Source organism: Pempheris klunzingeri, chromosome 15 (assembly GCF_042242105.1).
Source record: "Pempheris klunzingeri isolate RE-2024b chromosome 15, fPemKlu1.hap1, whole genome shotgun sequence".
Taxonomy (NCBI): domain Eukaryota; kingdom Metazoa; phylum Chordata; class Actinopteri; order Acropomatiformes; family Pempheridae; genus Pempheris; species Pempheris klunzingeri.
This window is the reverse complement of record NC_092026.1, coordinates 7,800,418-7,817,634: the sequence shown is the minus strand read 5'-3', so window position 1 is coordinate 7,817,634 and position 17,217 is coordinate 7,800,418. Positions and strand designations below refer to the sequence as shown.

At 41.6% G+C, this 17,217-nt stretch overlaps 1 protein-coding gene across 3 annotated transcripts in view; it reads left to right on the top strand.

Moving 5' to 3' along the window:
- The window catches only part of LOC139214287 (ephrin type-B receptor 1-B), a 158,441-nt gene that overhangs the window by 114,781 nt on the left and 26,443 nt on the right, over positions 1-17,217 (top strand). For 2 of the 3 annotated variants that reach the window (XM_070845098.1, XM_070845100.1), the window contains exons 7-11: positions 6,381-6,543; positions 9,029-9,137; positions 10,181-10,245; positions 14,553-14,741; positions 15,925-16,172. In XM_070845098.1, coding sequence (XP_070701199.1) covers positions 6,381-6,543; positions 9,029-9,137; positions 10,181-10,245; positions 14,553-14,741; positions 15,925-16,172 — 774 coding nt within the window. The remainder of the gene's footprint in view (positions 1-6,380; positions 6,544-9,028; positions 9,138-10,180; positions 10,246-14,552; positions 14,742-15,924; positions 16,173-17,217) is intronic. The other variant, XM_070845099.1, reaches the window with a different exon arrangement.

Here is a 17,217-nt window from a genome sequence, read left to right as displayed (position 1 = left end):
GCTGCATCGCTTGCTGTTTCCCCCCTCTAGCATTGCACAGGTCATAAAATTGAATCCGATTGCCATGGCCCTGAGAAACCTTATCTCCCAGACAGCTTAGTGTCGTGTAAATAACACTTATACAGCCTCCCATTAGCTCATGAATATCAATGAAACCTAATCCTATTGATGTTTATGTAGCGTGTCCTCTCACAAATAGATGAGCACAGCGTAATCACAAATTAGTGAATTAAGGAGGACAAGATTGCTAATTGCACTGGGATGATTCAGGTGACAGAAGAGGTTGTGCTCTTTGCCGTCTGCTTCTGCCTTCGTATGCCTTTCTATTATGTACATGTGTCTATCTATAAAATGTACCACCCAGGTGAGTGTGAGTGAGACACATCGAAGGTGAGTCAGAGTGATTGCTTTGTGACACACTGAGCTGTGGAGATGAGATTTCCACATTGGTGGTCCTCCTTTGACACTCTGTATTTTGGACCTGACAGGGCTTTTTATAGGCTCTAAACAGACTTCTTTTCTGCCTGCCACTGCTGTCCCAAGTGTCACTGTAGATGTGTTTTTGTGCCTCATTAAGCGCAAACCCTCAGAGGAACAAAGCAGTGGATTTGGGCTAAAGAATGAAATACAAGCATATGCCATGTGTGTAATATCCATACCAGTTAAAATGTATTGTACACATACTATGCTGAAAAAGTCCCCATAAATCCTCAATGTCACACACATTGGTTTGGGTTACTTGCATGCATGTTTAGCTTGCTTATTGCATATGGAGAAGCGGGGAATTAAATTGGATTCCATCGAGGTCAGCCATGCCAGCTCTGCATTGATTCTGTGAATGCTTGAGAGGTCCAGAAAATCTGGAAGTTCCACGCAGCCGTAACACGATGATGTGGCCTTTTAGTCATAAAAGGCAATTATAGAGGGATGTCTCTCACCATGTCTATCACATACTCCCCTGCTCTCTCCCAGCTTTACCCAGCACCATGGGTAACTTATAAGCTGGATAAAATATCATAAACAATTAGCTTTTTTATATAAAAATGGCCTTTTTTTTAATGCGTCTCGCCGATGCCTGCATTAATCTGAGAGTAGTCACAGTGTTATGGTTCTGAAGTTGATTGTCTCAGCGTGCCTGACACAGTCAGCTAGTCCTTAGCACAGCAGAGAGCTGTCTCTCTGTATACTCCATCTCACAGGAAGCCCCCTATACCCATTTACGATAGCAGCTCCTCCAGCAGCATGGCATTGTCACACTCTGTGTTCAATAATACCTCAGGGTAATTATAAAAGAAATTTCCATGTTCCACTTTTCACTTTTCCCCAACCTTTGCTTAATGGCATAGTTTTAGCCATTAACCTGATAACATACAACAACAATTGTTGTGTAATTTAAGTCATTTAATGTTTTCCTTAAGATTATCTTTGTGGCATGTTTGTCTTGATTTGACAGTTCACCATAGACAGGGACAAATAAAGTAGGGAGGGTGACAGTGGGGAATTACATAGGACTAAGTTCCCCAAATTGTTTTGAACTCTGGACATTATGTTTATGCGTGACCTTAACTGTGAGGTGTGGGAGCAGTAAGAAGAACTAGATCCCTTGCTCCAAGATGGTGCGCTATCACTCCACCAGGGGCATACATATGTGTTTATTTGATGTCCACAATTTATTTGATTACAATGATGCATAAAATGTCACCAATACTAATATTTTCCCAAATTACAAAAATGTAATTCTGTCTTCCACCTACAATAGAGTGGCAGTTTAGGCTGTAGTCGCATGAAGGAAAGGGATGATAAAGACTCAAAAAGGCTGCGTTTTGACATTTTCACCTGAAAGCTGTACAGATTGCTGTAGGCTGTTCTCCCGACAGGCTTCACCCCCTTCTTCAACCCACCTTCTCATTACAGAATAAGTGGTCCTGGGACCCTGTAAATTGGGAAGCAAGATGAAATGAATTAAAGGTTTGCAGAGAAAAAGTAGAATCTCATGCTCCCGGTCTCTCCATTTTTCTCATACCCCTTTTCCTCAGGTTGCCTGAAAATTTGGGGAGGGTGAAAATAACTCAGCATAGCGGAGGTCAGGCCTTCCATTAAGGCTGGAGCAGAGCAGCTACTGGCTCTGGTTACTGATGGCTCTGTGTGTGCTTGTGTCAGAGAGAGGGTGTGTGCATGTGTGTGTGAGCCTGTGCAAGTGTTTGTGTGTGAGTGTCAACAGCAGTTCAGGTGTATCCATTCTGGAAGACAGCAGCACTGTCATACTGCAATGTGAGGAATTCAAGAGCAAAAACAAGTTTACAGAATGTCACCCAGATCTGCAGCATACTGACCGGAGTGCCATCTGCATTTTTGGCACTCTGAAATCCCACTTGTACTTTACATACAATTAGCAATTCCTCAGAAGAGAGGCCAGGAGGAAGTATTTATTATTCTTTTCTTCTCTTCCCGCCAGCCTTCAGAGTCGACCACAACACTTTTGTAGACACTCACAGATGTTGTACAGACAAGTTTGGATTTTTAATGGAACCTGTGAAAAGCAGGACTTGTGCAGCACTCCCTCGGTCCCCCAGCAAGGGTATTCACATTTCCTCCCTCAGACTCTCTTCTTCTCTCCTCCCTTTGTTTGTGTCTCACCCCACACAGTCAGGCCTCGTTGTTAGTTTTCAGGTGAATGGAATGCTTACAAAGAGTCATCTCAAAAGGAGGTTGCTCCAAAGTACAGGAAAAAGAAAAAAACTGAAAGAGCTGAAATAAATAAATTTCCCTTCAAATTTACTCTAGATAAGATGATTCTCCTCACCTCTCTCTCTCTATGCGCACTAGTGTTTAGCAGGTGAATGAGTAGAAAATCCTTTTTTTCCCAGATGCCTTATGGTGATATAATTTACATTATTTTAGTTTCTTTATTTCCTAAAATGATTAGTGGCTTTAATGGTTTTTAATATCAGATTTTATCACCATTGCATTTCCACACTAAATAATTACCATTTTCTTATTAGATTAGAATTCATGAGGTAATGGTAATTATTTTCATTTGGTAATAGAGCACATCTAGTCTCTGAGATTCAAATTGTTAGCCCATATTTTCCCCCTTTTCTTTTTTTTTCTTTACCGTAGGCAGTACATTGTAATTTTAACATCAATGGGAGGGATTTCTTTCTCTCATTTCAATTTTACAAACATAATATTAGAATGTTCTCCTTCATATACCAACCCCCCCCCCTACCCTTCCTTCTCCTCCTGTGTGTGTGGGTGTGTGCATGTGCATGCATGTGTGCATGTGTGTGAGCCTGTGAAGAGGACACATGGTATTCCACCATGTCTGTCCTTGTGCCAGGTGGCCATGCTGTCCATTTTGGGTGGTTGGCATTTTTTGGAAAAAAAAAAAACACACACCAACCCACACACATACACTAACACCCCCCACCTCCATCCAAAAAAAAAAAAAAAAGAAAAAGACCAAAAGTGTCAGAAAGGAAATTCATAGAAAGATCTCCCCTCTGCAGTCTGCTGGCAGCACAATAGTTGGAATTAGTGCGACATTTTAGTACCAATTAATTTTAGAAGTGGTTTTAACAGGTTAAAAAAAGTATTGGACTTCCAGCAATCCAGCAATATGATTATAATAGATCCAGTGCTTAATGTAGTACATCTGTAGTCAATCCTATAAAATGTTTCCAATTAAATATATGATTCCAAATAGTTTAGGTGGGTTATTACACCTAGCTAGAAAATCAATTTTTCGAGCAGGGAGAGGGAAGATTTATTTAAGCTCCCTCCTGGAGTAAATGTAAAAGGTGTGAGTGTATTTCACTTTAGTACATGGTAAGCATTTTCAGACAGTAACCACTGAACAATATATATTGGGAAGACCATTCTTGCTAAGTTTGTCTCAGTGATTTGCTGCAGAGACCAAACTCCCTGCAGTGCTTCCTGTCTGTCACTCCTGGCAATGCTTTTGATTGGCTGCTCTGCCATCTGCCTTCCCACCTGCAACTCTGTCTTTATTTAGTAAATTAGGGTGTGGTCCTCCTAATCCCCATTTGACTGGCAGCAGGAGAAGACCTCTCGTGGCTGGAAGTCCCTCTTGGCATGGCCTTTTATTGGCTATCCCCAAACCTGCTGGAGTGCCAAATGCCAGCTCATTTTTAAGCGGCAGATGTGGGTGTGTATGCATGTGTGTGTGTCACATAATCCCCATTTGACTGACAGCATGAAAGGGCCATTCCTAGCTGGTGCTCCCTCAAGGGATGCTCCCCAATTGGTGGTTTACCATCTGTCTCCTCACCTGTCCTCCATTCAAACTGAACAGATGGGGGTGTGGTCGTGAGACAAGAAGGGTGACTGAAGGCAGGAGTCGAGCCCAAGCGGTCCATGTACTTAACAATGCGTTATACCAGCATAATAGGGGACTATGGTTCCAGTCTGTCATGGGGCTTCGCAGCTCTTTCAAATGCCACTTTAAAGTCAAGTTTCTGAACTGTAGAGTATTTGTATGCAGCACATTGGAGAGATGACTGATTGTGTGATCTAATGGACAAAAGGTCTGAGAAATGATTAAACTCTCTAAACCAGTTACATCCAGCATTCCATTTATAAACATCTCTTTCCTCTCAGAGATAGAATAAAAGCCCGTTGGTGTGATGCTCTCCCATCCCAGCCCCAAACATTTGTCTTCATCAAGCTCAGAGTGTCCAATAAGAGCTAATGTGATTGCACACATCATTATGTAGGGGGTGGGGGGGATGAGGGCAGATTTCATAGCTGTGTTTACCTCGTCTGCTCAATGACGGAGCAACCGGAATGATTCAATTACACCAATCAGATTGGATAATGATTTCGATGTGGGTTGCTTCTGCCTCGAGTTTCTTATCACTTCCTGCCATCATCTTCCTCCTTCTCCCCCCTCCCTCCCTTGCTTCCTCCTTGCCTATCTGCTTTTTCCACTCCACAGGGTTCACTCAGATTTTGTATTCATGTTCATACCCAGAGCAGTCATACATGTATTTTAACATGAAGTCCAGCATTAAACACTGGTGTGTTTACCAAAGACAGCGTGCCTCCGTTTACAATGTTTTACTGACATGATATTTTGCCCTTTCATTTCAAACTGTCCCCCTCCCTCTCTACAGTATGTCTTCATCTAGCTATCAGCAGCCTGCAGTGGTGGGTGTAGTGTAGGTGCAGTCTTGTTTTCTGGCTGTCATATTCACTCTGGGTTATGGGAAGGTGACAGGCCTAAGTAATTACTGATCCCCCATAGCAGATACCTGCAGCAACCCCCGAACTACACTGCAGCAGACTGCCTGACTGGCTCTCTTGAGCCTAAGAGAGAAAGACAGAGATACAGAATCTGGAGGGCAGATCCCACGGTCAGAACCATATATTTACATAATGGATAGCTATATGTATGCATCCATACATGCATGAACAAATACATATATTCATAATGTATACAGACAAATGCACTTTCATCAAGGTGGAGATGAAGCTTTTGTTGGGATCTAAACAGATATTCAAATATAAAAACAGAGCATAAGAAACAGGCCAATTGCCTAAATACAATGTTGCAACAAACAACAATTGCACAGAGGATTTTTATAGCATTCCCTTTAATGAAAAAATAAAATGCTTTCTGTGGGTGGAGTTGGCCTGCCATCATATTTAAAAAGCAACCTACTTTAGACAACAAAACAAGAGGATGTAATGTTCAAACTTCTTGCAGTTATTAAAGTGCCTCATAAAGCACATCTGAAGGGACAAATGTGCAATGCTATTCTATTACTATTCGAAAGTAGCTATTGCTCTTTGTAATTTGCAAGAAAGGATTGCCTTTAATTACCATATTGTGTATGTGCATAACTGTATGAATGGGAAATAGTGTGTGTTTGCGTGAGTGGTGTACTTATGTGTGTAATTTAATCTGCTTGCTGCAGTGTTGTGTATTTGAAGTTCAAACTGACCAAAGCTTTATTAAAGACAGGAAGAAAAACGATTTTACCCCTTGCCATTTGAATGAGCCCCTGAAGCATAATTGTTAAGAGAGCTTGACTAACTATTCTGTTTCTGCCATTTATCTACTCCCCTCTACGATCTACTGTTTCCATGCATCCTCTTTCAATTATGTTTATCCAAAGTATACTACATTTCTTGTGTCTCTGGTTTAGAACAACTACAATATGAAGCCTTAACTATTCCCTCCACTATTGCCTCAGTATACAAGCTTGATTTCTTTGTTGTTTCACTGTCAAACTCCTGCAACTAGCTTTGGATCTTTGGATCAGATTTTTCGTAACTGTCTGGTTTAGCACTTTCTAGCTGACATCTTCTCTGTAAATCATTGCTGACCTGCTTCCTGTGTTCGTTGCTCCTTTTAGGACCATGCAGAGATTAACTCCACAATCCTGCGAAGCCAAACTAACACTGCACGTGTGGAGGGCCTCAGGCCGGGTACAGTCTACGTGGTACAGGTGCGGGCACGGACTGTGGCTGGCTTTGGCAAATACAGCAGCAAGATGTGCTTCCAAACCCTCACAGATGGTAAGGATCGACGAGCCAGGAGAAACAGCTCTCTTTGTCTCTCTGTCTCTCCTTCTCTGCATCGCATCATCTCTCTCTCTCTCTCCCTCTCATATACACACACACACACACACACACACACACACACACACACACACACAGACAACCTAACTCTTTCTAACACTCTTGTCTCTCTTTGTATTTGTTGTTGCATTATTATTAGTTGGTGGGATAGAGGGAAACCGTAATGTTTGATTGCACTTCTATTTCTAAAGCTAAATTGATTTCCTTCACGGTTAGGTTTGAGACTGTGTGTGTGTGGGTGCTTTGAATATGTAGAACGCTGAGTGTCTTTTGTTTGTGCAACTAACTGCGCTTGATCCAAAATGCTTAGCTAATTGGTTTTTCACCCGGCCCTTCTGTTGCTGGAGAGCCATCCCAGAATGCATAGCTGTGATTAGTAGTTGATGAGATTAATTTTTTGCCATGGGGGGCTGGACTGTTGAAGAGGGAAGGGGCTGAAGTTGCAACACCTGCTACTCTGGCAAGGTTGTGGAACTGTGTTTATTAGTGTAAGTGCAAGGAGGTGTGTGTGCCGGGCTGGTGGTGGTGGCGTTTCAAAACACTTCTTCGTGTAGTACATTTTCATAGCCATGCCAGGCAGTGAAATTGGTGCTAAAATTAACACAGCGTGATTCAGTCTGGATGGATTAAACATTTGACTGGATATGAGTAACATTTACAAGATTTGCCAAGTGCTGCCTCATTGTGCCTTGCTGGACTACCAGACTAATATGCACATGTGACCATAGTTCATAATGTATCAAAGACAGGAGTGACATTTCCACATTGTATTGTGTTAATGAGGATGATAACGATGAATGAGATGGTGATGATCTTGAGGGAGGGGAAGATGGGAAGGATAATAATGATGATGAAGGTGATCATTGTGGCTATTTACCTGTGCAGAGCAGATGTAGTGGCACAGTCATGGCCCCTTTGCTCTCCCTCATGGTTGCAAATGGTCTTTCCCTCAAACACATACACGTACATACGTGCACACACTTGACGCTCACTCACACAAACACTGTTAAATGTTCATTTGTTGGCTCGCTGCCACACCATGACATTCATCAAGGCAATTAGCAGCAGACGCTAGAGCACTGCTGACAATCACACCCACAGCTCCACCTCCTGTCCCTCTACCGATCTCCTCTCTTGTCAAGCCGCCCCCCTCTCTCATGAAGACTCCACCTTGCAACCCAACCACTGCTTTCCGTCCATGTTTTTTGTCAAAACATACATTCCCTTTTGTCTTCCTGTCAGCACATTGTCATACACCTCCAGAAGGAATTCTTTTGCCACCTCAACACACAAACACACATACTCCCAAGCAGTGCAGACTTTATTGACAAGTGTAATGAAAAAGAAATGATTGGTCCATCAGTAAAGTGACTGATGTCACAGTTCTTCAGTTCTCAAATAGGCTTAGGCCCTGAGAACTAACTGATTGTAATAGGAGCTTATTTACCACTGGAACAGGTAGCTGTGTGATTTCTGTCTGTCAGGGCAAATCACATTCTTATATTGGTGAAGGGGAGATTTATCTGGACCTCTCACGCCTAATATGCATCAAAAGAGAACAGGAAGACTGCCTGGAAGCCCGAGTAGCCGTAACATCATTCACACTGTTTGCTTGAAACGTACTTGATAAATGTGCAAGTTAAAAGAGTGAGCAATTCCTGTCACATTGAGTTTCCTCATATATCCCAGCGCTCACACTGCTCCGAAGATGCATTAGTTCTCCCTTTATCACTTTAATCCAATAGGCCCATTCTACACGGGGGATTGGATTTAGAAGCTGCTGATTTGCCTGCAGCATGCTAAATCGTGCATTGCTTTAACTACAGTGTTTGCTGGTGCCAAAGCTGCGGGAAGACAGGCACACAAGAAGATAACTGAGGATTCTGCTGTGTAGCATTTTTAGGCAGACATTTAGGCTCTCCTCTGAACATCCACCAGCCTGCTCCAGCTACGTCCATAAAATGTGTTTGGGCTATATGTGTGATTGGCAGTAGATGACTTCCTTCTCAACACCTGAGAAGCAACATTCCAAGGTGCACTTTCTTGTCGGCTTGTTTCTGACAGACATTGCAACAGAGAAGGCTGAGGCTGAGGCCCCCCTTGCTCTTTCACTCCATCAGTTTGTATGCTTCCCTCTCACTCTCTGTTTCTCTATCTCTTTCTGGTTTATCAAACACAACCTGTCAGTCAGTCCTGCTAAAGCTCACCGGATTTCAGTCAGCACCACTCAACAGAGGGATCTATATGTTTTCTTTATCCAACAGTACACCCAGTCCACCCTGCCTTCTTCTTCTCCCTCTCTGTTAACCTACCAAACACACACTAGCAAACACACCTTCAAATGAACATAGTCATGCTCCTTAATCTCCACCTAAACCACTCTAAATGTCTGTACGTTCGTGTTTCTCTTTGTGCAACACAGATGATTTCAAGTCTGAGCTGAGGGAACAGCTTCCTCTGATTGCGGGGTCAGCAGCAGCGGGAGTGGTCTTTATTGTTTCCCTTGTTGCTATTTCCATCGTGTGCAGCAGGTAACCACATTTTCCTTTTCCTGTGCCACATTTTCCCCTTTCTACTACATGTGTCCCTAACAAATAAACTTAATTTAGCTTTAAGCTCCCAGTTTTTTCTCCTCTAGCAGAAAATAGCAACAAATCAAGCCAGCGTCTGCTATTGTAATGACAGCGCATAGCTTTCTGGGGAACTGTAGCAAATATAGGAACTGGACATAATAACATGAATACCGTGCTATCCAACACAGTGGCCCAGCATGTTCCCCCATTTGCTAATAACTACTGAAAAACAGATAGCAGCACTGCATGAAGATGGTTTTATGTCACATTGTGATGAATTGCAGTGTTTTGTAATCAGAATCTGCACTTTTCTGACCACTTATATTTGATATATAACATATAATAGGTTATGCCTAAATAAGTATGAAGTGATGTATGAAAATTACAGACATTCTTTGACACTTAAACTCATCCAGAACAGAATGTTTTTGAGACAGACTGTATTATACTTTGGAACATTCAGTTTGTGAGCTCCTTACTTATAGAGCATTTAGTAATAGCAATCAATTTGATGTAAAGGAAAGCTAAGTTGACACATCTGAAATTGAATATTCAATTCCATAGAGAACCTAACAACTCCTACTTTGCCCTGTTAACTCACTTAAGTCAAGTCAATTTAATTTTGCAGTAGTTTGTCACGTTGTCACATTACTATCTTGCTCCGCATTAGATATATGAAAGTCGAATTTTCTGCAGAGCTATGTGCAACTTTGAGCAAGTAAAGTGTTCATCAAACAGGCCGGGCTCTTTTGATGCTGAGGCAGAGGAGACAGATGAAAAGCAGAGAGATCCTATCAAGGTCTAATTAAAAATCAGCTCATTTTCATAAACTTCATTTGCCACTGCTAACCCTCTGCAACTGATTCAATTTCAGCCACGTCATTTTCGGGCCATACAGAGGAACGTGAACAGTAATAAGGCCTCGTTTACACTTCCTTTCATCCTGTCATCTCTCTGCTCTCTCTCTTTCTCTTCTCTCTCAATATTCATTGCTCCCTCAGGAAAAGGGCATACACCAAGGAGGCGGTATACAGTGACAAGTTGCAACATTACAGCACAGGAAGAGGTGAGTTCACTCTCATACTTAGAGCTCCTATAAACTAGTGGTTAGTTTTTGTCGGCATTTATTTTGCTTGTCTGTTAATTTGCTGGATATATCAAAATCTACACAACAGCTTTTTTTATGAAACACTTTATGTTTTGGCTCCTAACTCCTGTGACACTTTACATGGTTCAAAATGAACCTCAGCAATGTTTTTCCTTCATTTATTTATCACTCCAACAACAAATTTCATCCAGTCTTTAACAGAATTGGTACATGAAATACTTACAAGAACAAAAATAATATATATTTGTCTCTTAATACACCGTGCCAGCCATGATCTATGGGACACAAACTGTATTAACTGTTGAATGCAGTGTGCAACAAAACTAGATGGCACGTGCACATACTCTATGTACTGCCCATCTCACTCTCAAAAGGAGGTATGCCAAAAGTGAAATTACCTCAGGTAACAGGCGTTTGTGGATGTAAATGACATTTTCCATTCTTTACACAATGACAGTGACTGACAGTCATCTCTCAGGGCTGTACAATAGCCGTGATTGAGTCATGTTTTAAGCAGCCCCCTGGCACAGACTGATGAGGGAAGGAGCCTGGAGGGACACACATATAACCTCCAACACACACACTCACACACGCACACACAAAAGGGTGTGTATGAGATTTGTACCCCAAATGAAAGCCCCATGTACTGCCGACCTAGCAGTCTGAAAAGGGGCTCACTCGAGGGGATAGAGTTTTGTTGAGCCTGACACAGCAAAGTGTTTCAACACAGTTACTTTGTGTCACAGCTACAGCGGCGGCAAGGGCTCATTAAAACTGCTGTGGGCAGAAGAGTCAGTTTTGTCATAGGCTATCTTTGGGAAAACCAAATGCAATTAACATAAGTGGTGAAAATAAACAAAAGATCAGAGACGCTTGCAGCCCTAATCATCAAATAAGCAATTTGAAGTGGAGAGGAAATAAAATGCTGATAAGGCATCCTATTCATAGGTTTATTCCTTCAACCTTCAAACTGCCAACACTCACGAAGTAATCCCCCACCCCACAACTCATTGTTTTCTTCTATTCTCTAAAGATTTGACTGACAGTTTTGTAATTACAGTATTCAACGCAACAATTAAATAGCGCCACTCAGCCATTTGTTTTGGGTAAATCTCCAAGACTGTGTTGCCAGCTTTCACCCAACTGCCTACTGTTCCAGCTGTTGCCACACACGTTGGGTGATGTCTCCTCATTTCCAGCCCACCAAATGCGACAAGCGACAAGAGGGATGCTAAATTCAGTAGTGCAGCTGAGTGGTCATGCCTATGAAAATCAGACCTCTAACATTACACCAAACGTTGGGTGGGATGTCATGACAAGCAGATTTTAACACATGCATGAACACACACATCATTCCCACAGATGGATTCGGCGCTGTTTATGTGGCTTGGGAGGTAATTTTGGTTTTGTTTTAATTGCCCACATTAGCACATCATGAGATATATGACACCGCACTGCGTCTAAGCAGTGCATCTATTCCCTTTTACTCTTTTCCACACATCAACAACCTGTCAACATCATTTAATTAATAGGAACACATTTTTGAGTGCTGCATGCGTACTCTATGCCCTACTGCTTCTCTGCATATGACTTCCCGCACATCTTCAAAACGCTAATGTTCAAACTCTTGTTACTTTGTAGCTTCAGCTGTTGTTTGTGCTTCAGCATCTGGTGTTCACTATAAATGAGAATGGGATTCAAAACCCCATGTAACCCATCAAGTTATTGTTAGATGTAGAATATATGTATACTATAGAAGTAACTAGAAATAACAAACAGAACTGGCATGCATTGGTAGATTGTTGTGATATTTGTGCTTCATCATCCTAAGTATTATAGGTCAGATCCCTTTTTGCTAATCAGAGTTTTATCTTTCACTAAGTGAAGAGTCGCAGAAGGCACCAGAGGCCTGATAAACCCAAACTAACATCTATACAAATATGACTGTTAATCTCATACAATTTTTAGATCCCCTCTGCGATTTCCATAATAAGCTGCTGTGTGTGTCTGACAAATGATTTTCTGACATCAAACGATGGATAATTAGTTTGTGTTTAGGAAGTAAACTCAACACATTATATTTGCAGAGCCACAGAATAGATTAGTGTGCATCTTGAATTGAAATGAAATGGGAATGCACAGTGTCCTGTAATTGTTGATGTTAATGTCTCAAAGTGGATAAACACTAAAAATACATAATTACTAAATACAGAAATTGCTAAATTACAAATATTGTCAGGAAAAAGGAATTAGAAGAAGTGTTTCCTCAGTGAAAGACTAGAGTAGGAAAGATTTCCTTTAACTTATAAAGATTTGTGAAGCTACCGTTTCATTTACTGACATTGCTGTTTGTCTTTAGGCAATAGACTTTGTGTAGTAAGACCAGTAATTTGATTGTACCCATAGCCAGTAATAGATTAATGTACGGATTACTGCCGTAAGGTTGATATGTGGATACATTAGGACCATTCAGTAAATGAGCAGGGCAGACTAATAGCAGGCTAAATGCTGGACATTGGTGAAAATAACATGGTTAAGTGCAGGGCAGTAAACTCCATTTTATAATGCCGGTCAACTAAATACTCTTTGTTTTAGCAATTGTGACACAGCCAATGGAAATTTATAATCCAAATTCAATAAATTAATGAGTTTGCCCATTTTCTTCATTTATTTTTATATGCAGCCATCTAATTGAAAAAAGTATGAATCCATGGTATGCGTTAAATGCCTCAGAGGCATTGCAGCAGCAATTCATTCTCTTCCAACAGGCTTGTTGTTTCATATGCTGGGTTAAAATAGAACTGATGTTTGGATACATTTGCTTCATACACTCAGATGAAGGACCTATGAAATATTAAAGCAGGAATCTATTTTTTTATTCAGTGGCCATAAAAAGATGAGTCCAGTTAACCTGGGCTATACCAGAGGGAGAGAGAGAGAGAGAAACTGTTTGCATTTTAAATTATACATGGAAGTGGGCTCTGGACTGTGAATTAGAAAGTAATGGATGTACATATGCGTATGTACATGCAGGCACGTGCGCTTGAGATTTTAAGCGCATGTGTCCTCATACATTTGTTGTCGTATGTGCTCCCAGCTGAGATTTGGAGTACCACCTAACGGTGATGCTGAGTGAGCAGCTTGGTGACACTTGTAAATAGAATGACTTTATAGAATGCAAAACTGTAATCCCTCTGATAGATTAAGTTGAATCCAATCTGAATGGAATCTCTAATGAGCAATTACATTCACATAGGCAGGGTTCAAGGCAATTAGTGCCATAACTAGAATCAGCTTCTAGTCAAGAGCGAGGTGAGGCACCTTGATACCTCCAAGACCAGACCTCATCCTCCTTCTGTCTCTGGAGACCGCTCTCTTGCTCTGTGTGGCTTATGCATATGAGCAGGCACAAATTGATTTGATGGAGATGGTTTTATTCCAATCATGGCTGCCAAGGTTTTGACTAAACACTTTTGAGAAAGAGGGCTGCCCTTTAGTGTCACTGTAGAAATTATGATTTGATGTCTGCTTGCCTGCCATAATGTCCATCTTGTGGCAGCGTGTATTGAATTTGTTTACAAGAGTTTTTCGGCATTCCTTCCCACCCGGCTTGTCGACACAGAAAATCTGTCCTCCATTTGCAGACATCCCCGGTCTTTGAACTGAGCTCACCTATTGCAGAACAGCATAAAGAGCTAGTTGATAGCACAGTGGTTTTATCTCTTTATGGGCTCCTATAGGGAAAGGCTGCAGGGAAATTGGTTCTACCACTATCAAAGAGCAGAGACTGCTAGGGTAAGGGATAAAAGGGTAAAAAAAAAAAAAAAACTCTGTCTACATTTACTATTTCTATATACCCTCATCCCTCCCTTTATCCCTTCATTTTTCTCTCTCTCTCGCTCTCAGTTCTTTTTGGTCTGTTTCCCCTTTCTATGCACTACATCATCAAACCTCCATTTTGTTGACTGCCGTACTCGTGACTGGGGCTATAATCATTCACCTACTATTTAATGTGTGCAGTATGTGTTAATGTTGCTGTAGTGCTCTTGCCTATCTGAGGAGCTCAATAGAGGAAATGTCGTCATCATCATTTACAACTGTGAAACGCTTGTAGTGAATTTAAGTAGTATTGTGTCACACTGTGATTTAGGCTACGACTTGATGGGCAATTTTATTTGTCCGTCGCTAACACTAGACATTAGCTAAAGAAAAAGCAAACCGTTTTTTCTTTCTGGAAAGCTCATTGAGCACTTTGGTTGTCCTAGAACTCTCTTTGCGAGCCGACATGTCTAACTGCCCCTCCCCACTGGGCTGCCCGACCCACTTCTCAGGCTCCCCGGGGATGAAGATCTACATCGATCCCTTTACCTACGAAGACCCCAACGAAGCTGTTCGAGAGTTCGCCAAGGAGATTGACGTCTCCACTGTCAAGATCGAGGAGGTCATTGGTGCAGGTATGGAGAATGGGTGCCATGGAACAAACTGCGTGGGTGCATGTGTGTGTGCGCACATGTATGCAAGGCGAATTTGGATAAATAAATGTATTTCCGTATGACATATGTGTATGTATGAGTCTGTGTGGTTGCGTGCAAACAAGTTTAGCCTGAATCTGTTCAAGGTCATAAAGCCCAGCTCCTTTGGCACCCACATCAGATGGGAACATGTCAAGGGCCCATGTCAAGTGCAATAGCAGCATATAGGCCAGCTACCCTGGGACCTAATGGCATTAGAAATAACTCAAGCCTTGCGGCCTATTCCCAGTGCTTCTCTGTTTCTGGATCCTATTAGTGTTGCTCTCTAACATGGTCTACCTTGCATCATCCCTTTTCATTTACATGTAAAATAGACACAGACATTCTGTTTCAGAATGATCTCTTACATAACGTTACATTTGAACAGGTAATTAGGGGCTGATTACTTGGGACTGAATTCTGAGCAACTGGAGGCTAGAATAGCTTTGGCTTAGTATGCCCAACATGTCATTTCCTTGGGACAGGGCACACCTTTCTTATAGCAGGGAGGGCATGCTGATACCAAATGTGTTGGTTCGTGCAGAGGCTAAAATCACTCCTGGTAATGAGATTGGGCTAATGCGGACTGGCCTACTCAGCAAGCTAGGTGTGAGGTAGTGACAGAGAGGGGATAGGGGTAAGGATGCAAGGGGACTAACTAATTAAAGATTTCCGTTTTTGTTGATTTCACTGTGTGGTGTCTCTGCAGGACATCAAGATGGTGATAATTAATCAAACAGGTCCCAGATATTTATCAGATAGTGCTTGCCTGTTTTTCTTTGATTGGGGAATATGAGGACACTTGGCAGGCTTTTAGGATAGATGACTACTGTGAGTCAGAGGAGCCACGCTGTTAAGAATATCACGAAGGATCAACACTTGAGGAGTATTGGACAACACTCAGCATGCTTGATATAGACTAAATCAATAGCTACTGTATAATAGCACTTTGGGTGATATTTTTGCTTAGGGACAGGAGATGCCAATAAGCTTGATAAATGAATAGATTTACACCTCATCAACTCTGCTAATGTTTTGTCTGACCCCTTTTTGATAACACAAAAGTAGACTGTTTCTTGTTTTTGACAGATCAACCACAGTGCACCTCTCTCTGTTTCCCTCCTAGGTGAATTTGGTGAGGTGTACAAGGGCCGTTTGAAGCTGCCTGGTAAAAGAGAGATCTATGTAGCCATCAAGACCCTGAAGGCGGGCTATGTGGAGAAGCAGAGGCGGGACTTCCTGTCTGAGGCGTCAATAATGGGCCAGTTCGACCACCCAAACATTATCCGTCTGGAGGGTGTAGTCACAAAGAGCCGTCCAGTCATGATCGTTACTGAGTTTATGGAGAATGGCGCCCTCGACTCATTCCTCAGAGTGAGTAATTTTTGTGAACACATACACGTACTGTGTCAGTTGCAAACAGTTATATGGAGTGATCAAAAGTTATATTTAGGATTTGAATAGAAACCTTGCATTACAGAAGTGAGAAGCTAATTAGAAATGAATTGTTAAACAGTCCCAGAAAAGGAATTCATGCTAAGAATCCTTCCTAATACAGATTAGAATAAGCCTTCTAAACCTATCTCGTGCCAACTGAGAATATTTTTCATGACAATGAACATGATTTAAATCATTCTTAATTTGAACATTTCCATTGGCTAGCCTTTAATTTCCCTATTAATGCCTGGAGCTATTAATGGACTCTTCACTCTTTCCTTTATAGTCAGGATTGAGCGGACATACAGCTTAATCAATATTCAACTCGCTTTTTTCCTTCCTTCAATCTCATGGATTGGTGTTCTATTCCACTTTGATCTAGGGCGGGTTTAAAGGGGCTCTTTGAAGTTGGCTTTGCTAACCGCCACATCCGACTTGTGTTTCCATCGATCTCCCTTACCCTCTTATTTGTTACTGTGTTTCGGGTGTTCAAAGCTTGCTCTTCAGAGCATTCACACAGGGGTAGGGGCACCATGCATGGATGTTGAAGAGATGGACGCCTGCATGCCCAAATGGAACAATACTTCAACACCTACAATGAGCAACATTTGCTTCAGCAATCCATTATACTTTTGTAGTCCAAGTATACTTTTCCTCTGGACATTAAGAAGAATAGAAAGGAAAGAAAAGAGCTCAGTATGTCGATTTTGTAATGGCAACAAGTGTAAACAACAAATGATTCAGAACTCTAACCAGAAACAAGTGAACATAATTAAGTGCTTTGAGAAAAGATAAGACTGTTTGTCTCTCATGTACAAGGCAGGTGTGACTACCCTCTGGTCGTATTAATAATGATATACTCCAAGGCTTTCCTAATTCTAAAAATAAAGACATCAAAACTACAGGTTGTCTGTATAATACATCTGAAAATAGCACATGTAATTTATTTTGCACTGATATTTCCTAACAGAGAATCAGATTC